Source organism: Acanthochromis polyacanthus, chromosome 19 (assembly GCF_021347895.1).
Source record: "Acanthochromis polyacanthus isolate Apoly-LR-REF ecotype Palm Island chromosome 19, KAUST_Apoly_ChrSc, whole genome shotgun sequence".
Taxonomy (NCBI): Eukaryota; Metazoa; Chordata; class Actinopteri; family Pomacentridae; genus Acanthochromis; species Acanthochromis polyacanthus.
Window position 1 is genome coordinate 15,177,239 of NC_067131.1, and position 22,130 is coordinate 15,199,368.

The window sequence follows — 22,130 nt, forward strand, 5'->3', positions numbered from 1 at the left end:
CTTTCACAAAATGCATATGTAGTAGTAATCCAGTGATATATGATATCTAATAAAATAAGTCACAGGAGATATTTTCTTGCATTGAGGAATTTTGCTTCAATATTTTAACTCCATTGTCTTTATTTTTCTTACATATTATTCCCTGAGTAACATTTCAGGAGCAGTACTTTAACTGCTAAAAGAGTATTTTCACTGTGTGCTGTTAGTACTTTTATTAAGTGAAGGAGCAAAAACGTCTGTACGCAGTTTCAATGTGTAACAATACATTTAGCAACATTAATATATGTAAACTGATAATTACTCTGGAAATATGCATGCCATAGACACATTTCATGTCACGCAAACATGATATGATACAAAACGACATATATTGTATAGTTCATTGTCATTTAGTCCCTCTGTACCTGTTCCTATGTGTGTCAGATTTGCAGCAGTTTTTAAATAGTTTTAGGGTGAACATCAAGAAAATCTGGTGTAAATCATGTCACCTGTTTGTTTTGAGCCGAGAAACTTCAGAATTTTTATAGATTATTGTGACCATATAAATGAACAGTTGTAGTGATCCATGTTTAAGGATCCAACAGTGAACCCCATTTGTGTCCCGCAACAGATCTTTGTTGCACATTAGTCCAGTTTCTGTCTGTTGTTTCTTCATATTTCTCTACTGTTAATTATATAAAAATTGAAATGCCCAAAGACTTGTTCAAATGTACTGTGCTTATCCTTTTGTTGCTGCTTAATAAATTCATTTTATATTTAACAATTAGTGACTTTGAGCTAAATAACTTGTAGTAAACAATTAAGACATCATATTAAATATTCTAAACTTACCACATGCGGTCTCTAAAATCCTCCCTGTCCCTCGGTCATCACTATGAAAGAGTAAATCCAAAGTAGTGTGGCAGTGCCGCCCACCACTTACAGCAAGAAGCACAAACACACAACACAGGTGTATGTATAAGTCACATTTTTTTGGCCAAACATAAAATGAAACCTAATGATTTAATATATATTCTACAGTTTCTTAGAAAATAAGAAAGTGGTCATATTAAACACCCTACTGTGTATTTTTATGCAAGTACATTTTACTCTTTCATAATTAGGTTAAGTAAGAACACCTTTTTCTCTGAAGCAGGTGGACACGGTCGGAATTGTATAAAGTTCAAATGTGTAAATATGGGAGTCAGGCGACTTTTAGCAAAGACGCACTAACATATTTACACAAAACAAGATGAAACGAAAGACACAGATTATTTCTCGTCATCTGTCCTTCCTTCAGGTCCCTGAAAGACACTATGTAGCAGTTTATGTGGCTTTTTGCTTTGGTTTCAGGCATTTTTTGACTCTTGCTGCTGTGATGTTACTGAGTGAGAGTCTGACTTTTTGACAGAACACCTACATCTTGTGCAACCAACGCTCCTGCATTCATTTCCTGCTGGTCTTTGGTTTTGTGCCACTCTGTGGTGGCACTGATGCAATATATTATCCATGCAGGTCAGTAATTCCTAGAACTGGTGCCCACTAATTTGTTGGAAGGCTCACAGGTACAGTTTTCTGCTTCTTTCACAGCTTTTAAGAAATAATTACTTAAAGGTTATAAACTGTCACCCTAAACTGGGAGTCTGACTTTTATTTTCCTTGACTAAATGTTTCCTATGTGGCATTTTGGGAGCTGTGGAGGTTTTTCCAGGCTTTTTGTCTAAATGGGCTATTGTGCTAATCAAGTTGATGCAGACAGTATGAGTTTCCATGAACAAGTCTAATAGATACAAATTCTTACCTAGTACCCAATGTCAGTTCTTCTGGTTCACAACAACTCGAGATACAAATGAAAAGTAACAATAAATACTGTGGCCACATGTTACCAGCATTTATTTATTGCAGATGTATAAAAAACTATTTAAAACTTTCTGCAAAAGAAAAGAAAATGCATGTCTGTAACAACATTAGCATAGTCAACAACAGAAAAGGCATTTTAAAACATCACTTAACCATATCTCTAATATGAGAGCACTCCACAGTCTTCAGTTTGATGCACCAAAAGAGCTCTGTCTTCGTGCATATGAGAGTTTTTGTCCTCTATGACTCTATGTCCTGCAGAGTGTCTGTGATCTCGATGTGTGGAGCGATGATGTTTCTGTTGGGCTGTGTGCGTCCAGGACTTCGACAGCAGTCCCTCAGCTGCCTCATAACACCGTGGAGGCTCTCTCGACACAGCCTGTGCATGAAGAGGACGAGCAGCAGGCTAATGCTGCTCCCTGAGAACAGCACAAACTCGGCTATGCTCAGAAACGCTTGCTCGTGATAACTTAGCATCTTCTCACTTTCAAGCTGAGCTCCTCTTAGCAGCGACACGCTGTAGAACAACAGGCAGATAAACATAACCACGCTGACTGTCAGGAACATGGGACCCTCCTCAGAGCCGGAGAGGAAACGTCCTTTAGACTTCCACTGCCGGACGCAGCCACTTATTAGAAGTCCCAATTGGAGGATGTAGGGAAACAGAAAAGCCATGCACAGTCTGGCAGCTGCGTATGAAACCCCGGCACTGGTAGGATCCATAAAACAGTCAGTCACAACATGTAGACCATCACCAGGTCCACGAACCCCAGCCAGCACCAGAGAGATCAGTGCAGAAGTCAGGATTACTAGAGTCGCACAGACCCCCGGCCTCCTCAGCAGGGAGTGGGACGGCGGATCAAGGGTGAGGACGTAGGCCATGAGCACCAAGACCAGCAGACTGCACAGAGACACCGTGTTGATGGTGAAGGAGAGAGCAGCACAACCCAGAGCTCTGATGTTCAGGTACTTGGGTCTGTAGGCCGCAGTGTGTAGAGAGAGGAGCAGAAGCAGCAGCTGGAAGCCACAGAAGACCCAGAGGAGGCAGTCGAGCCACGCCAGCCGCCGGTGGGCCCTGTAGGTCTGGACGAAGCTGAAGAGCAGGAAGCAGCCTGCCAAGAAGCCCAGGGCGGCAAAGAAGCTGTAGACGTAGTTTGCTCTGGACTTGATGTCATTGGCTGCCATCTCGTCTAGCACAGAGGATGAGGAGTTTACTGAGGTGGAGTTGCCCTTGATGATGGTAGAGGTGACGGAAAAAGAAGGCATGGTGCTCCCTTGGGTGGGGGACACGTCCGTGGTGTGATTCGACTGGAAATGAAACGCAAAAAACACCAACTTCTCGTCAAGCATTTCCTCTTATTTGGAGGATGAAAACAAACTAGTCAGCTACATTCAGATTATGTTGGCTCAGTAAATGAGCTGTTCCATTACTGCACAAAACAAACCAGAAAGATGCCGTTCAAACTGACCTTGTTTGTCATTTATCAGCTGTTTGGAAGACATTTTAATCAGTGTTTACTGTTGCTCAGCCTATGAATAACTATATGGACTTTCCACAGGAACATACCATTACAACATGCAGTTGGTTCCCAAAATAACTCAAAAGTTGAGCTAAAATTTCAGCTGAACTAGAGGTCATTGTTTTAGGTCTCTAAAAATATACAAAGAGCTGATAAAATTTGTTCTTTCTAAAATCTTTTCTATGACCACGTCTCTGGTGGCAAGCCTTTGTCTGTTCCCCTTTGAGGAATTGCCTGCTCACACATGTTTCCACTTACCATTTTTGCTTTCGTCACCCTCTCGTCTGTTTTATATCCACCAGCCCGACGCTGCCGATTGACTCAAAGCTCTGAAAATGATGCTCGTCGCATGGACACAGCTGCTCACTCTGAACGATTTTTATATTTCTGTGGGCAATACCCTAGCAGCATACTTTCAGAATGACTTCGTGGCCATGTGATCAAAATCTTTTCCTCCCCTCGCTCTCTTTTTTTTTTTTTCATCACCGTGACTGAGGTCCATTAAATCAGAGAGCATACTGTGTCCCTTGTTTAACTTCCCCTGACTGCCTGAGAGTGAAGACGGTCTTTAAGTTGAGCTGTGGTTACAGTTTCCATCAAGGAAACAGCTTTAATTTTTTTTTCAGCAGTTCTCCTCGAGGCACGTTTTAATGAGTTCTTTACAAAGCATCAATTATTGTGCTGATAAATGACAAATTTCACCCAAATTGCACCCAAAAAGCAAGTGAACAATGACTTATTATAAAAGCTCACTTCAACAGGCGGTTATTTTTAATCGGTGCATGCTCATGCTGTGGGTAAGAGTGAGTGCTTTGTTTGCAGTTCAGAATAAATGCGTGTGATGGTGACCTCATAAAACTGTAAATACAGGAACTATCCTTCTGAGCCGCAGAGCAGCAGGATGTTTCAAACCTGCAGTGCAGTGGCACAACAAAATGCCACGTTTGTTTTGTGTTTAGTAGAAATCACACATCAAAAACATCAGAAAAATACAAAAAAAATGGTGTTAACTTGCAAAATGAAGTCAAGTCACTGTCTTCTACATTGCACACTCAGATGATGGTTTATTTTCAATAAAGAGATAAGATTAACATTACAAATTTAAGTAACTCATTAAAATATTAAGATTCTGAACCTAGAATATCATTTACTATACAAGCTTACTTGACTGCATTTTATAGTTATGACCCTACTGTATTGTATATAATACCAATTTACCTGACTAGGTTAAATATTAAGGTTAAGGCTTGTGCCACAGTCAGTTTGAGTTGCTTCAGGATGTCTACAGAGCAATTTTTGTTCACGTATGTAACTCCCGTGTGGCTTTATTTTGTTTTGCTGTGACAGATTTCAGATCCACCTGGTCAGCCTAAGGAAACACATGAGGGAGAGGAGGACTTGAGTCCGGAAGAGAAACGGGTTTTGGAGAGGAAGATGAAGAAGATTCTGAAAAAAGAAGAGAAGAAGAGGCTTAAAGAAGAGGGAAAAACATCCCAGAACACTGAAACATCAGGACCAAGTGCATCTCAGCAGGCCTTGGATTACCTCATGTGGTAAGAAAAGCAACGTGATGACCTCCTGCCTGTCACTTCTTAGAGCCCGAGTATCTCCAAAGTGCTACTGCATTGCATTATGGGAAGTGTAGGAGCCAAAGGTTGCTCTACTTGACTTCCACAGATAATTACTAGCATTGCAGGAGCTTTGACAGCAGTCTACAACAGAACTACTGTGATAGGGATGGTGACCAAATTTAGATTTTTATCGGCACAGTCGTCAAGTTTTTTGATCGCACCTTGTGCTTACTAAAAGTCAAGACTTACTAAAAGTCTGCTGCTTTGATTTTGACCTTTTCACCACTAGGTCACTGGAGGTACCTCTTCAAAATGTTTCTTTTATTTTGTCCTGTCCCTTGTATGTATATAAGTGGATGACTTACTGGAACATTACTGCAAAAGTATTGTAAGTTTCAGAAATGTTGAGTGTTTGGTTTTCAAAAGTTAACCACAGCCTGCACACACAACCCACACTGTATTTTGTCTTTGCAGCTGGGCTGAAAACCATTCAGTGTGGAAGTTCCAGAAGACCAGGCAGACGTGGTTACTGCAGCACATGTTCGACTCTGAAAAGGTAAAATTACCCCTGTGTTCTCGCTCCATGATGCGGGGTTTTTCAGCTGAGGCTTAAAGTGCCGGAGCTGCTGACCTCAGAGCTACATGTGACTGTCCAGACAGTCCAGCTGTGGTTAGAGAGTCGTGCTTGTTCTCTCATCTGCTTTGATAAATGAAATGAAATGCATAAGGAAAGTTGTGCTAGTTCGCAAAAAGTTCATTTCAGAATTTTACACAATTGTGTCATCTTTGTACAACCAGTATGTTAGAACTGTCTCCAGAGGATTGAAAGGAGATGCTCACATCTGTGCTGCCTTTTAAAACCTTTTGAACCTGCCTTTTGAAACCCCGCTGAGGTACCAAAATGAGCAGTTCATCTGCCCAACTAAGTAGGTGAAAGTGAATAATTATTCAGAAAATTATACATTTAATGTGCTGCTACACTCACAGTTTTCAATCTACAGGCTTTTTTTTTTACCAAGCAGTAAAATTTGCCTTCAAATTTCCCACAATATGACTCGGTTTGTATTTTTCTACAAACATCTGAGTAGCAAGAGTACTTTCCCACTACCCTACAGAGTGCAAAACAAACTGAGACCTGGATGTTTAGAGAAAAGCAGAAGTCAGACTTTTTTTTTCCTCTGTAAGAGCTCACATTATGCTTTTGGGATTTTTCCCTTTCCTTCGGTGTGTAATGGCTTTTTGTGGATGTAACAGGTCTACAAATGTAAAAATAAAAGCATGCAAACAGAAACAGAAATCTAAAGTTGTAAATGTGCATTACATGGACTCTTTAACTCGCTGGTAAAAATTGGTAGTCGAAGTTCAATTTTGTACTCAATTCCCAGAGTTAGGGAGGTGACAGGAGCCAATGAGTATGAATATTGCAGGTACCATCACCATGGTAACCGTATCTACCTAAACCACACATGGCTGATGGTTATTTACTAATGTGCAGCATCTCTGGTCTCTGTGCTCTTGACACATACATGACAAGCATTTCTCTCGCACAGCTGCTACTGACTGTTTCCACACTACCTACAAGACACACATTGATTTCCACAGAGTTGAAAGGAAATTCTCTTTTAGTCCAGTTTTGCTGAATCATTCCGCAGTTAATTTTAGTTTCTGCCTTCTGGCTGAGTCCTCACACACACAGACACAATTGTGTTTGTATCACTTTCCGATACATTATATTGACTGGCAATCATTTTGATAGACAGATAAAGCAGTAGAGATACCTTCATGCCCACCAACAAACAGCTCAAAGACTCCATTTCCTGCAGTCAGACACGTTAAAATGCAGATGTGACAGATCCGTGGGAGACTTTCATAATGCCAAAGAGGGTGGTTGCACGATACGTCCTGACCTTAACCCCAAAAGCAAATCGTCAACTTTATCACAGTTTAACCAGGAAGCATTCAGCCAGTTGATGCAAGCACAGTGTTGTGAAACTGCATGTGCATGGTACAAGTATAACCTATGAAGGAAAATTGCTTTTTAAATCTTATTTTGGGGCAAAGCCATTGAGCTTTGAAAACACATTTTATCAGATTTGACTCATGATTCTATACATGCAGTTTTTATGACATAGTGACCATAGAAACTGCAGTAATGGCTCTCTGCCCATTCATTTAGATAGGAATTTGGTCTTGTTAGCCCATATAACTGTTCAGAAGTGTTACCAATTGGGTTCCGAGTGGTGAGGATTTCCTATAAGGTCTTTGGTATGATTGGATCTCCTTTCAACTAAGGATACATTGTAGGAATTCACTGTGTCAAGACACAAAGCTGCCTGATTGTTGGTAGTTTAAAGCCAGTTACTTCACTTCAGTTGTTTACCTGCAAGCAACAGACAAAGGACAGGAGCAGCAATCACACTGCAGTTTCTGCAACAATGCATAGACAAGTCTTAATATTAAGATCTGGTTTCACCTCTGTCTCATCCTTCAGCAAAAAACAACTATAATTTGTAAACTACTAGACAAAAAAACAAGATAAAAGAAGTTTCTACTTCTTCCCAGATTCCAGATGAGAAGTTCTCTGTGCTACTTCAGTACCTGGAGGGACTTCGTGGAGGTGCAAAGGACACGACAGTGCAGAAGGCCTTATCCCTGGTGGAGGAGTCGGGACAAGCCCCAGATGATGTAGCTGTCCAGCAGAGGGCGCACAGAGCCAAAGAAGTTATCCAGCTGTTTTCTTGACCTCCAACTACTGCGGGAGAACACGAAATCAGCCGCAAAGAGACTGTTTGTGGATCAAAAGACTGAATTATAGCCCTGATCACAGGCTTGTACTAAACAGTTGTTTTGTATAGCATAATTAGGGATGGTTCTTATTTGTTTAATTCACCAGTGTTGCTCTCATGTTTTAATTAAACTCTGTTATTGTAGCTGATTGTCATTTCTCTTTAAAGCTCCACTTTGTACGAATTCAGAAGTCAGTGTTGACTTTTTACCATTATGGAGAGTTATGAGAGTTCTTAAGGTAAAGCAGAAAGCTAAGACACTTCTGGAGTTAAAAGTCTCAGGAATGTTTGTAGTCCAGACATGTTTGTGCGTGTCCAGGCCCATGATCGGTGAAGTCACTGATGTGAGCAGCTTTTCTTATCCACTCAAGGTTTTATCATGATAAACAGGTTTTCTTTTATAACTCGTTTGTGACAAAAGCATCTAAACCAGTACTTCCTCTTTCATACTTCCAGATTTGTGCTTATCTACTTCATAAACAATGTTAATTTCAAATAAGCTGTGGCTATAATCTAACTGGCACTTTCACATAACAAACTGTTCATATGTTCCACTGTGTATAGTTCTGCGGTCACATCCCCTCTGTGTCACAAACAAGCAAAGATTTAGATTAGAAAGAACAGCTGCTACTTCTGAGTGCAGCATCAGAGGAAGGTCACAAACCGGTTACAAACACACAGGAAGGAAACTGAGTCTATATGTAGACTCCACCTAGATGAATACACCCAAATGCAATACGCTTAAAGACCCCTCTGGTGAAAATCAAGTTATTTGTTTTCATAACAGATCCATTTGGTGTGCTTATATTTATTCATATATATATATATATATATATATATATACAGTGCCTTGTGAAAGTATTCGTCCCCCTTGAACTTTTCAACCTTTCGCCACATTTCAGGCTTCAAACATAAAGATATAAAATTTTAATTTTTTGTCAAGAATCAACAACAATTGGGACACAATCGTGAAGTGGAATGAAATTTATTGGATATTTTATACTTTTTTAACAAATAAAAAACTGAAAAGTGGGGTGTGCAATATTATTCGGCCCCTTTACTTTCAGTGCAGCAAACTCACTCCAGAAGTTCAGTGAGGATCTCTGAATGATCCAATGTTGTCCTAAATGACTGATGATGATAAATAGAATCCACCTGTGTGTAATCAAGTCTCCGTATAAATGCACTTGCTCTGTGATAGTCTCAGGGTTCTGTTTAAAGTGCAGAGAGCATCATGAAGACCAAGGAACACACCAGGCAGGTCCGAGATACTGTTGTGGAGAAGTTTAAAGCCGGATTTGGATACAAAAAGATTTCCCAAGCTTTAAACATCTCAAGGAGCACTGTGCAAGCAATCATATTGAAATGGAAGGAGTATCAGACCACTGCAAATCTACCAAGACCCGGCCGTCCCTCTAAACTTTCACCTCGAACAGGGAGAAGACTGATCAGAGATGCAGCCAACAGGCCCATGATCACTCTGGATGAACTGCAGAGATCTACAGCTGAGGTGGGAGAGTCTGTCCATAGGACAACAATCAGTCGTACACTGCACAAATCTGGCCTTTATGGAAGAGTGGCAAGAAGAAAGTCATTTCTCAAAGATATCCATAAAAAGTCTCGTTTGAAGTTTGCCACAAGCCACCTGGGAGACACACCAAACATGTGGAAGAAGGTGCTCTGGTCAGATGAAACCAAAATCGAACTTTTTGGCCACAATGCAAAACGATATGTTTGGCGTAAAAGCAACACAGCTCATCACCCTGAACACACCATCCCCACTGTCAAACATGGTGGTGGCAGCCTCATGGTTTGCGCCTGCTTTTCTTCAGCAGGGACAGGGAAGATGGTTAAAATTGATGGGAAGATGAATGGAGCCAAATACAGGACCATTCTGGAAGAAAACCTGTTGGAGTCTGCAAAAGACCTGAGACTGGGACGGAGATTTATCTTCCAACAGGACAATGATCCAAAACATAAAGCCAAATCTACAATGGAATGGTTCACAAATAAACGTATCCAAGTGTTAGAATGGCCAAGTCAAAGTCCAGACCTGAATCCAATCGAGGACTAATCCATAATGAAAGTAATCATTGCTCATTAAAAACAGGTTCAATCCATCTGCTGTAAAAAGAGACAAAGAAACAGCGTCAGTGCTGTTCATGGATCCTTCATTTAGACCTGAGCAGCAGACGTATTGCATCCTGAAAGCCTTTTTATGTTCTGCATTACCTTGTTAAACTAACAGTTTCCCCCCAGAGACTAAAACTCTGGTGATTAGAATGGATTGAGGCTGCACTGAAGCCGCTGCCTTCTTTTTTTTTTCTTTCAGGCGTTCACAGCTTTTGATAACGCAGAACGTACTAAACTCACTCAGTCATGAGGAGAAACTGCTCCTAAAAAATTGGATATTGATGGAAACGGAGAGGCTGCGCATTTACGCACCCTTAAAACTAATTTTACAATTTAATGGACTTAATGGATTTTTCGCCATGCAGAGTATGAAACTTCTATACTGACGCCTGTATAGAAGCAGAGAGTACTTATACTACACCACATGCTCTAAACTTAATAGAAATGTTATTCTCACTTTAGATCACACTTCAGTTGATATGAACGTGTTACAAACAGGTTTTCAGGTCGACTAATTGGTCGATACGTCCTCATCCGACCTTATTCTGAAGGTACATGTCCAGAAGATCTGTCAAGTCCCCACATCCCCTTCATTGTCTGTGTGAGGTTGTGTTTCAACCTGTGATCTGGTGCCTTCCCTGGAGCTCATTTACATAAAGAAGACTTGAATTCTATTTTATGCAAATTCAGTGCGATGAACGAAGGTCTAGCGCATCGCGAAACTTTCGTCAAACGGCCAAACTAGCCGTCGTTGAACTAAAACGAGGACAGATTCAGCTACTGCACAGCTTATTTCTAGCCTCAGATGTTTTCAGAAGTACTTTTCACTGAACTGTTTTCATAATAAAAGAGAAAGTTTGCGACCGAGCCGCCATGTTGGTCCGATACATCTTACTAGTGACCACCTAGTAGCCCCCTAGTGACCGCCCACAAAGCGATCAATTTTCAGATGCGGTGCGTTAACAAGCAAGAAAAATGGATCCATTTTCTGTCCTTGTTTTAGTTCAACAATGGCTAGTGTAGATGTTTGACGAAATTTTCGCGAGGCACCGGACGTGTATTCGCTGTACATTTCACATCGATAATGAATGGGATGCGTGAAATTGACAGATTCTGTGGGCAAGTACCTGTATTCTTATAAAGCTCTCAATCAACAGCGTTCCAGGATTAATTTGTTGTTTCTGGCGACAGGAGGAACAAGAAAAACCCTTAGAGAGCACAGTACTCCACCAAGGCTGCTCAGTCATACAAATTCTGACGGATAAGTCCCGATAAGTCCGTAGTGGATGATTTGTAGTAGGAGTGCAATCATGTGAGCGTCAGCAGGCAGCTGATGTAGTGTTCACTTTTGTCGTGGTAACAGTGACGCCATGCCGCTATCTCGCAGTGAAATCCGTTAAACTGTTTTTGAGTAATGTTGCTAACAAACGGACAGACAGACGGACAAACATACGTCGATTGTCACTTAACTCTGATGAAGTATTCCTTGGCAGAGGAACAAACAACATATCAGCACCCCCGCATTTTCACAACTTTGAACTTCCCCAGCTGAAAATGGACTGCCAGATCTGACTTTTTCAACACTTACTGAGCAAGAAATAAAACTCAGTTTGGATTTTTAATTATATATAATCATGACCGATCATTCGGCGATTTCAATTGACCAACATTTTCTTAGATTGACTTCAGCCCTACTTACTTCCACATCCAACAGTTAAGCAACAACATGATGATTATCACTGATTTGAGTGTTTTTTGTGTACAGTTTCACTATTTGTAGCTCTGTTTTTGGTCTCAACCAACTCCTGGAGAAAATGTCTGGATCTCAAGTTGCTGAATGCTCCACTGTGGTCACTAGTTTGTATGCCTGTCTGCTGTTTGCTGTTGAGCAGGAAGTGCTCAGTAGCATTTTAGATGTTTTTCTCCAATAAACAGCTAACTACTGTAGCCAAAAATGACACAGCAATGGTGGCAAGGGTAAACCAGAACAGAAAAATTGTGGGCAGTCAGCTAAATAATGATGTTTGAAATGATTCATGTAAATATTAGATTTCTCTGGAAAGCTGCAGGGAGCTCAGGCTAATTGCCATCCACTAAGCTCAGTTTCTCTAATTGCAACGGAGGTGAAGAGTGCAAAGTTAGCATAACGCCTGAAGCCAGAACCGCCACATTAATGGGAAACATACCAAGTTGAAATATACCAGAATTCTTCTTAACACATAAACATTACTGACACACCATCTAAGTAGTCTACTCATGAGTCTGGAGCTATAAATCTAACACTGAACTGCTGCAGCAGCTGAAGTTTTAGCGTACATCACAAACACATGGACGTACCTCCTGGTGTGACGGTTCCCACGTCCTGAACTGTCAACACCGACAGACGCTCCTCGGTGCCGACCCTGACGACTCCATAGCTCAGATCCTGCATGGACAAGACGCCTCGACCCGGAGGCTGACTGCTGTCCTCCACCGGCCTGAACACAAAACACAACAAAAATATCGTAAATAGGACGAGTCGTAGACACATACAGGTCCTCAAAAGTACTGTTTCCTCTTTCATGTCAAAGTGAAACAGGCTTCTACAAACCCTCTACTTTTGCAAGCTTTCCAGGACCTGCTGCCGAGAAGCATCCTCTCATCATGATGCTGCCACCACAATGCTTCACATCATGATGCCACCACCACCATGCTTCACATCATGATGCTGCCACCACTATGCTGAACAACAGGGATCTATAATATTCTGATCAACACAACACATTTGTGGAAATAGATCATGGCACAAATAAAGAAAGTTACAAAACCATCTCTAAAGAGTTCAGAGAGCACAGTAAGACAAAATGACATTGCATAGTGGTGGCAGTATCATGGGTTAGGGCTGTTTTAATCTGGGATAGGGTGGATTTAGAATTCTAAAGAAAAATGTCAGGTTCAAGAAGAATAAAGTTAATGCTTTGTAAAGAACAAGTCAAAATCCTGACTGTAATCCAACAAAATTCTTGTTGAAAGACATGAATTGCGCAGTTCTCTTGTGAGGAAATTCAGAAACATCCCAGAATTAGAGCTGACCAGTACAGAGGAATGGACTAAAATTCCTCCAAGCTCACGTACAGGACTGACAAAAGGTTACTGGAAACATTTATCTGGAGGTGAGTTTTTTTTTTTTAGTTTTGGGACTTGTGTGTGTGAAAATATGTTAATGTTTGTTCTACAGCCATGGCCATAAGTTTGGACACAAGTACCATGACGCTTGTGAATCTTAGAAAATACCACAAAATTGTCACTTACAATACAGTACACAACTCCTGAGAACTATATTAAGTTTCATATTTAAAAAAAACATCAAAAGAGTTTGGTGTCATTTTGTTATTCTTACCAAATTCGGTTGTGAAAGTACTGCATTTTTTTGGTATTTTCTTCTAATATTATGTTTTGGGAACAAAGTTGTTCCAATTGTTGGAATTTATTGATAATATTATATCCCTTGTTGATTTGTTGACTAATTAAACTGGTGCTGTTAAAAAATATTAGTTATGTTCTGTAATAGACATCAAAACAGACATAGTAAGTCATGCTGTGTCCAAACTTATGGCCATGGCTGTAGAACAGGACAGCTACACATCATTAATGAAACAATGAATTCTGATTTATACAGGCAAACTTTAAAGGTAAATGTCAGGTTAAAGATGTGCTGGGGTTGTTGTCAGTATACATGTGTATCACTATCTGTATATCAGTTGTTGCAGTGTAAGTTTGCCATAAAATTTAAAGATCCAGTGAAGCTGATGTCTCTGTGCCATCTCTGTTTCACTTGCATTTCAAGCTGCCTTTCTTTTTAAACATTAATTGTGTTAATAAACTAGTTTCTTGCTGAAAGGAAGACATAATGGCTGGAGCTACCTGCATAAACATTAAATTCTGACAAACCACTAAATCTACAAAATACTGCAGCTTTCAGGCAGTCTGTGTGCTCTAAAGGGAAGCAACCTGGACTTCTTTGTGTGACTTTGTATGTATGGGATCACGTATTTACAGTATGTGCCCCCAGTGGATGTGTTTGCATAGGTGTGTAAGAGGCTGTTTGCATATTTGCACTCATTTCTGTGTGTGCACATATTTGCATAATCAGTGCATATAAAGCAGTGCTGAGAGTGTGCGACTGTGTGTTTGTGGGTGAGTTGTGTACCTCCTGATGGCCACCGTCAGGGCCTCGGGGGAGCTGGCACAGGAACAGATGACCTCGCCTCTCAGCCCTTTGGTCTGAAAGACGTTGAGGAAGGCGTCGCAGGAGGAGATGGACCCTAACAGACAGGAAGAGCAGCCCAATGTCAGACTGGGTTCAGTTCAGGTGTTGAGCTACTTTTGCACAGAAACCAAACAACTATTATGCAGCTTTCTGAAAAACCGCAGTTTAATCAATTATACTGCATCCCCGAATGAGATTAAAAAACACTCAAAGGATCATTTTGTACTGATGGTTCGAATGTTTTAGCCCAAGTAATTAGGTTAACGTTGGTAACCTCTTAATGGTGGATTTCTTTCTTTCAAAGGAAATGCTGAACTCAATTCTTTCTATTTCATTAGTCCAGGTAATCCATCTCAGTTAGCAACTTGCTATTTTTGCGTTTTCTGTTGGGGTTAGAATGCTGCAGGAAATGTTTTTAAAAAATCTACTATTTACAGCATACAAGAGAAGTGAGTACACCACAGTGAGATATCACTTTAACCCTCCTGTTGTCCTCATTTACGGGCACCAAAAATATTGTTTCCTTGTTTGAAAAAAATCAAAAAATTCTGCAAAAAAATTCCCCAAATTTCTGAAAATTTGCAAAACCTTCATCAAGAAAACTCCAATAATTTGGAAAAGTTTCCCTAACAGTTTTATTTTTTTTTTTTAAAAAAAATCATCCAAATTTGGCGAGAAAATTCTTGTAAATATTTTCAAAAAATGAGTAAAAATCTTCCAAAAAAATCCTAAAAATATCTAAAGTGATTACATATATATATATGAGTAAAACTTTCAATATTTTCTTTGAGAGCATTCAGAAAAAAAAATCTACCAAAATCCAGCAAAATTTGCTGGATTTTGGTAGATTTTTTTCTGAATGTTCTTAAAGAAACATTTTTAACATTTCTTGTTTTCCACTAAAAAAATGTTCAAAGATTTCCCAAAAATGTTGAAAATGTGGACATCAGAAGTTTTACTGTGAAAATATATCTTTTTTTTCCCACATTCTTAAACTTTAAAAAGGGTCAATTTGACCCGCAGGACGACACGAGGGTTAAGAATGCTTCAATATTAAAGACATAAGAACTAAACACATTGAACTAAACAGTTGTCATGAACCAAAGTATTTTATCATATTGTACTATTGGTACCAGACTGGTGCTGCTTAACACCTCTTTGGGTTTTTGAGATATTCTTGGAACTGTTTTACTCTTGCAAACTGCTTCTAATCTATATTTTTGCAGCGTAGCTCCCGACTCTGACGCTGCAGCTGACTTGAAGGCACCGTGGAGCGACAGCACCAACTCAGAACGGCTTCACCACGTGATCGTGACTCAACGGTTTGTCAGAACGCCGACATCAGGCGAGTTTCAAGTTGCGAGGACCCGTCCATCGCTGCTTGCAGCTTTAATTTTTGTTTTATAATTGGTAGTTTCTATTTAAGAATTGACTACATTTTAAAGTAATCTAATCCAACCCTGCATGCCCATGTAGATGCCCTAGAACAAGGCATCCAGTTTTCACCACTTAAACCAGTGGGAATGCAAGAAATTGTGGTTTAAATCTGCATCTGAAACACTTTTTAGGGTTTCTGTTTTGTTCTGCAAAGAATATAAACTTGCCAAAGACTTGAAAGTTGGGACACGACTGCTTTTAACTTTTTGTTTCCAAAAACATTTTTTATTAACATTTTTTATTTCTCAGGATTTTGCATGCACACAGAATTTGAACATATGACAACATACTGCTTTGTGGTAAAAGTCTTGGAGAGCTGCTGGGCATTACAACTCCTTTTAAAAAAAGTCTACAAAGTCTGACAAGTTTGTGTGATCCAAAACCGATGTCATTTTTTTCTTTGTTGAATTTAAGCTGTAGTCTCTCCAGTCTCAGTGAAAGCAAGTTCGTGTCTGTGTTTCTCAGATTGGTCATTAAAGTCTTCAAGTCCAGTCAGGTAGCTCATAAACGGAGATTGTAACTTGGTCCAGATGGTTTTCACTGCAGGTCAATGAGGCCGTTGTCTCCTCTCAAGTGTTGGTCCTTAACTGTCACACTCACTGTAGGTTTTGCTTCATCTGACACACACATAAAAGAATCACATCAATATTAAGAAAAAAGGACTTAAAACAGTGCAGACAGCCTTGTTCAGTTCACTTACTTGGCTTTGAATCAAAAGGAATATTGTGTTGAGTAAGGAGAGCACGCAGTCTCTCGATTTCCTTCCTCTGTTTTTGATAGTCCTATAGACAAATATGATAGAGAAGATATGATAGAGAATGTATATACACTCAACAAAAATATAAACACAACACTTTTATTTTTTTCTCCCATTTTTTATGAGATGAACTCAAAGATCTAAAACTTTTTCCACATACACAATATCACCATTTCTCTCAAATATTGTTCACAAATCTGTCTACATCTGTGACAGTGAGCACTTCTCCTTTGCTGAGATAATCCATCCCACCTCACAGGTGTGCCATATCAAGATGCTGATTAGACACTATGATTAGTGCACAGGTGTGCCTTAAGACTACCCACAATAAAAGGCCACTCAAGTTGCTGTCACATGTTAAAGCCTAATACTGTAAAGCTCCATTTCTGGTCTATTATTAAGATGGTTCATTTTTGGTAAATAGTTTACATACCTCGGTACATTTCTGTAAAGAGTTGTGTCTTTCTGAATCTGCTGAAGTCTCTGGTGGAGTGACTTTCACTTTATGGCTTTTCAGGAGCCCAGCATCCTCAAAAATATCCCTCAAGAGATTGTTGTATCCCTGCAGCAAACACACAGTGAGCAAGATCCTTTTGATAAATTCCTAAAAACAATACCTTAAAAAAAAGGGCTAAAAGCTGAGAGTGTAGCTAAGCCTGTAAACTCCTTCAAGAGCATTGCAAAACCATTTAAGATGACTACCTCATGAAGCTCATTGAGAGAAGGCCAAGAGTGTGCAAAGCAGTGATCAAAGCAAAGGGTGGCTATTTTGAGGAATCTAAAATTCTAAGACATAATTTAACTTCTTTCACACTTTATTGTTTACTACATATTTAACCACGCCTGACGTGTACGTCAGCAGGGTTACTGCATTCGCTTCGGTATCTGGCTGGCTGGGTAAGTATGTATGTGTGTATGTCCGTTCAGATATCTCTGCAAGTGCTGAAGTCAAGATAATCAAACTTGGCACTGAAGATTGGTCTAAGGTCCCCTGCTCAGTTGTGGAGTTAGAGGTCAGCAGATCAAGGTCAAGGTCAGATATCTGGGCGTGGTTCTGCCATCTACTGTGGGCTGGTCTAGTTAACCACGCCTGACGTACACATCAGCGGGGCTACTGCATTCGCTTTGTTATCTGGCTGGCTGGGTAAGTATGTATGTGTGTATGTCCATTCAGATATCTGGGTGTGGTTCTGCCATCTACTGAGGGCTGGTCTAGTTCCATATGTGTTCATTCATAGTTTTGATGCCTTCAGTGAAAATCTACAATGGAAATAGTCTTGGAAATATAGAAAAACCATTAAATGAAAAGCTGTGTCCAAACTTTTGACTGGTAGTGTAAGTTTACACATGTCTAATAACGTTGGATCTTTAAGTATTTTAACAGTGATATCATCTCTGTATTTTTGTCTCTGTGCACAGCCGCAATGGATTTGTCATGAAATTAATCCTTATCATTTCATGAAAAATACTTATGGGCCTGACTGTAATCAGTGCAAACAGAACAAGGAATACGTGTCTCTGATTGAATTACACTAAGCATTTAACAGAAGTGTGCATGTACATTTCGTCATCTTGCAAGTGGCCCAATGAAGATATTTAGAGAGCAAGATAGCTGATACGTAATGCCATTGCCATGTTGTTGTCGATGTTGATAGAATACAACAATCGCAATAAAAATGTTCAACATAACAGAACACTGCTGTCATCTGCACTGTCTGCGTTTGCTTTAGCAGATCTGTTTGCAGAACACTTATTTGAAATAAAAATGCATCAACTACACACGTGGACAAAATTGTTGGTACCCCTCAGTTAAAGAAGGAAAAACCCACAATTCTCACTGAAATCACTTGAAACTCACAAAAGTAACAATAAATAAAAATTTATTGAAAATTAAATCATCAAAATCAGCCATCACTTTTGAATTGTTGATTAACATAATTATTTAAAAAAACAAACTAATGAAATAGGGCTGGACAAAAATGATGGTACCCATAACTTAATATTTTGTTGCACAACCTTTTGAGGCAATCACTGCAATTAACGATTTCTGTATTTGTCAATGAGCATTCTGCAGCTGTCAACAGGTATTTTGGCCCACTCCTCATGAGCAAACAGCTCCAGTTGTCTCAGGTTTGATGGGTGTCTTCTCCAAATGGCATGTTTCAGCTCCTTCCACATATGTTCAATGGGATTCAGATCTGGGCTCATAGAAGGCCACTTTAGAATAGTCCAACGCTTTTCTCTCAGCCATTCTTGGGTGTTTTTGGCTGTGTGTTTTGGATCGTTGTCCTGTTGGAAGACCCATGAGCTGCGACTGAGACCAAGCTTTCTGACACTAGGCAGCACATTTCTCTCCAGAATGCCTTGATAGTCTTCAGATTTCATCGTACCTTGCACACTTTCAAGACACCCTGTGCCAGATGCAGCAAAGCAGCCCCAAAACATTACTGAGCCTCCTCCATGTTTCACCGTAGGGACAGTGTTCTTTTCTTCGTATGCTTGCTTTTTGAGTCTATGAACATAGAGTTGATGTGCCTTACCAAAAAGCTCCAGTTTGGTCTCATCTGTCCAAAGGACATTCTCCCAGAAGCTTTGTGGCTTGTCAACATGCATTTTTGCAAATTCCAGTCTGGCTTTTTTATGAGTTTTTTTCAGCAGTGGTGTCCTCCTTGGTCGTCTCCCATGAAGTCCACTTTGGCTCAAACAACGACGAATGGTGCGATCTGACACCGATGTACCTTGGCCTTGGAGTTCACCTTTAATTTCTTTGGAGGTTGCTCTGGGCTCTTTGGATACAATTCCAACGATCCATCTCTTCAATTTGTCATCAATTTTCCTCTTGCGGCCACGTCCAGGGAGGTTGGCTACTGTCCCGTGGGTCTTGAACTTCTGAATAATATGAGCCACTGTTGTCACAGGAACTTCAAGCTGTTTAGAGATGGTCTTATAGCCTTTACCTTTAAGATGTTTGTCTATCATTTTTTTTCGGATGTCCTGGGACAATTCTCTCCTTCGCTTTCTGTTGTCCATGTTCAGTGTGGTACACACCTTTTCACCAAACAGCAGGGTGACTACTTGTCTCCCTTTAAATAGGCAGACTGACTGATTATGAGTTTGGAAACACCTGTCATGTCAATTAAATGACACACCTGAGTTAATCATGTCACTCTGGTCAAATAGTTTTCAATCTTTTATAGAGGTACCATCATTTTTGTCCAGGCCTGTTTCATTAGTTTGTTTTTTTAAATAATTATGTTAATCAACAATTCAAAAGTGATGGCTGTTTTTGATTATTTAATTTTCAATAAATTTTTATTTATTGTTACTTTTGTGAGTTTCAAGTGATTTCAGTGAGAATTGTGGGTTTTTCCTTCTTTAACTGAGGGGTACCAACAATTTTGTCCACGTGTGTAAATAAATGTCTACAACTAGTTTAAAAATAAAGTTTCAGTGGACCTAACAACAGCACTTATCAGCAGATAGCAGCCTCTCCAATCACAGGTCTTGCAAACATATTGACATTTAGCGATTCATCAGGCAAATTTTATTGATTGGAAATAAGGCTTACTGAACTGGATCTATCACTAGATCAAGCAAGGTCTGCTGTGTTATCGCTCAAACTACCAAACTGCTTCTCACCTGCTCAGTAATAAGACCCTCATAGCGAGCCTGCTCTGCTTCATCCCATTCCCTTTGTAGGTTCTCGCTCAGGGTCGGATACACTTAAACAGAACATCAAAAATGGTAAATAATCCCAATCACCACTGTCATACCCTGTCCGAGTGAGAGTAGTTTCTTTGGTCTTACCTAACAGGGAGTGTGGGTGGCAAACAAGTGGAGTCTCAAAGGTGAGTGAGTACACACAGGTACTGGGCTCTGAGACTTGAGAGAGCTTGCTGCTTGCGCTGCAGACCAGAATCACCTGCAGAACCATGACAAGACACAATTTACACAACAAGTTTTATTTGTTGTACTACTAATTTAATCGTGATATTAAATTGATGTATTCATTTGACATTAGTCTTTTCACTAAACTGTGTTTGTAGGAGGTGGCTCTACAATTTAAAGGAGTTAACCTAACTGTGATGGGTTTCATTCATCCATTAGCGTTATTTAACAGGTGTTCTATTTAAGAGGGAGTAAGACATTGGAAAGAAACTTATATGAACTCCTAGATTCTGCAAAATGACTAAAAGAATGTGTTTAACACCTTTGTTTCTCTGTTTCTGGTTCCACAAGTATCTCCGTCTCTCATCCACATGCCTGTGAAAGTGTTGTTTGCCATTTCCCACTCCTGCCAGATCCTTTAAGGAACACACAAAAGTCCATTCATGTACTTATAGCATAGTTACAACAAAAGCATTCCAATGAAATGTTTACGTTTTCTGCAGCTTCTTACCCCAGTATCCCACTGTAGGCATTCCACCTAAATGACTGTTCATGTTGAGTGATGTTGTGAAATGGACAGAATTCATATTTATACCTGCAAAGTGACAAACATGTTGTGTTTACAGCCAATAATCCAACAATCAGCACTGTAGAAAGACTGTAAAGTAGAAAGTACAGAAGTAGAAGTGCTCTGATCTTGTGCTTAAGTAAAAGTAGCAATACCACAGTGTAGAAATACTCTATAACAAGAAAAAAGTCATGCATTTGAAGTAAAAAGTACAAAAGGGTTGGCATCAAACTATCGTTAAAGCTTTAAACGGTAATACTCCTAAAGCAGTATGGCATATTTCAGTATAATGTATATTTTTGGATTATAACTACTGATGCATAGATTTGTTCATTATATGTTCATGAATTGGTAAAGGTGATTAACTACTTTATGTAGTTTATCTGCTTTATATCTTGTGGGTTTCCCCTTTGGAATCTATAATGCTTTATCTTAATCTAATATAACATCATAATTTATTTGTTGATTGTATATTGTACTAATAAACTTAAAATGAACATACTTGGGTAAAATTCAGGTGCTCAGTGTTGTATTCAAATACAGTATTAAAATTAATGTATTTAGTTATTTTCCACCACTGTGAACATAAACATAATGCTCACATGATAATGTGTGTGATGCTAAATACATACGTTGATTCTGTGAGACTGAAGCACTTTCCAGCAAGCCGATGAAGATGCTCTGGGCCTTAAGAGGACATTATTGTTAATATAACATTTATTTAGTGGTTGATTGATCAACACAAAGCCTTAAGAACTTTCAGTCAGCATCAACTTTTCAATCTCTATACCTTTATAATGTTCAGACACATGTTTAAATAAATTTGAGCCTTAAAAGTTGTCGGACTGTTTTACCAGATACTGGTGATGGTGAGACTTTAGGCTGAAGTCTGCTTCCCTGAGACAAAAAAGGATTGTTTAACCTAAAAACAAACAAACAAAAAACAGTCAGGTGGGCAGTGATGTACGCACAGTTAACAATTCAGCGCATATGTTTTTAGGTTAACGTACCCAAATGTGTTGGGCTCTTCGACTATCTTCATTTTACCGGCGAATCCATGATTAACTGTATTAAAAATAAGTTGACATCCATTCAATAACAAACAGCAGCACAGCACAATGTGGCGCAGCTGGTTATGTCTATTATTTCTGTGAGTAATACTAAATACATACTATAGTGTGTAAGTACTTACTTAAAACAGACACATAGACTATCCACAGCCGTACTAAACGAAATGTTCCCTTACATAAACAATACATGGTAGATTTTTGAGGTACTATTTTCTTACGGCTTAGTTTTGAAGCTACTTTTCCTGCTTTGCTCGTCTTCGTCAGATGACAAATCACGTGATCAAAATAAACTCTGAGTATGCGCAATACACA

The 22,130-nt window shown here is 39.6% G+C and overlaps 1 protein-coding gene across 7 annotated transcripts; it reads right to left on the reverse strand.

The window, feature by feature from the left end:
- Positions 1-1,846: 1,846 nt before the first annotated feature.
- Positions 1,847-22,100, reverse strand: gnptg (N-acetylglucosamine-1-phosphate transferase subunit gamma). 7 transcript variants are annotated; one of them, XR_007937797.1, is made up of 15 exons: positions 21,941-22,100; positions 21,759-21,813; positions 21,603-21,670; positions 21,381-21,435; positions 20,692-20,775; positions 20,503-20,596; positions 20,100-20,214; positions 19,932-20,014; positions 16,726-16,854; positions 16,236-16,317; positions 14,039-14,153; positions 12,187-12,326; positions 7,529-7,682; positions 3,618-4,805; positions 3,013-3,147 (listed from the first exon to the last, which is right to left on the reverse strand). XR_007937797.1 is itself a non-coding variant. In XM_051939001.1 (14 exons), exons 1-14 carry the CDS (start codon positions 22,005-22,007, stop codon positions 3,051-3,053), a joined length of 1,338 nt encoding a protein of 445 aa, XP_051794961.1. In that variant the 5' UTR covers positions 22,008-22,100; the 3' UTR covers positions 1,847-3,050. The 7 variants fall into 7 exon arrangements, 6 of the variants coding, with proteins under 6 accessions (XP_051794961.1, XP_051794963.1, XP_051794964.1 ...); XM_051939001.1 differs by lacking the exon at positions 3,618-4,805 and having other exon boundaries at positions 1,847-3,147; XM_051939003.1 differs by lacking the exon at positions 3,618-4,805 and having other exon boundaries at positions 1,847-3,147; positions 22,037-22,092.
- Positions 22,101-22,130: the final 30 nt, after the last annotated feature.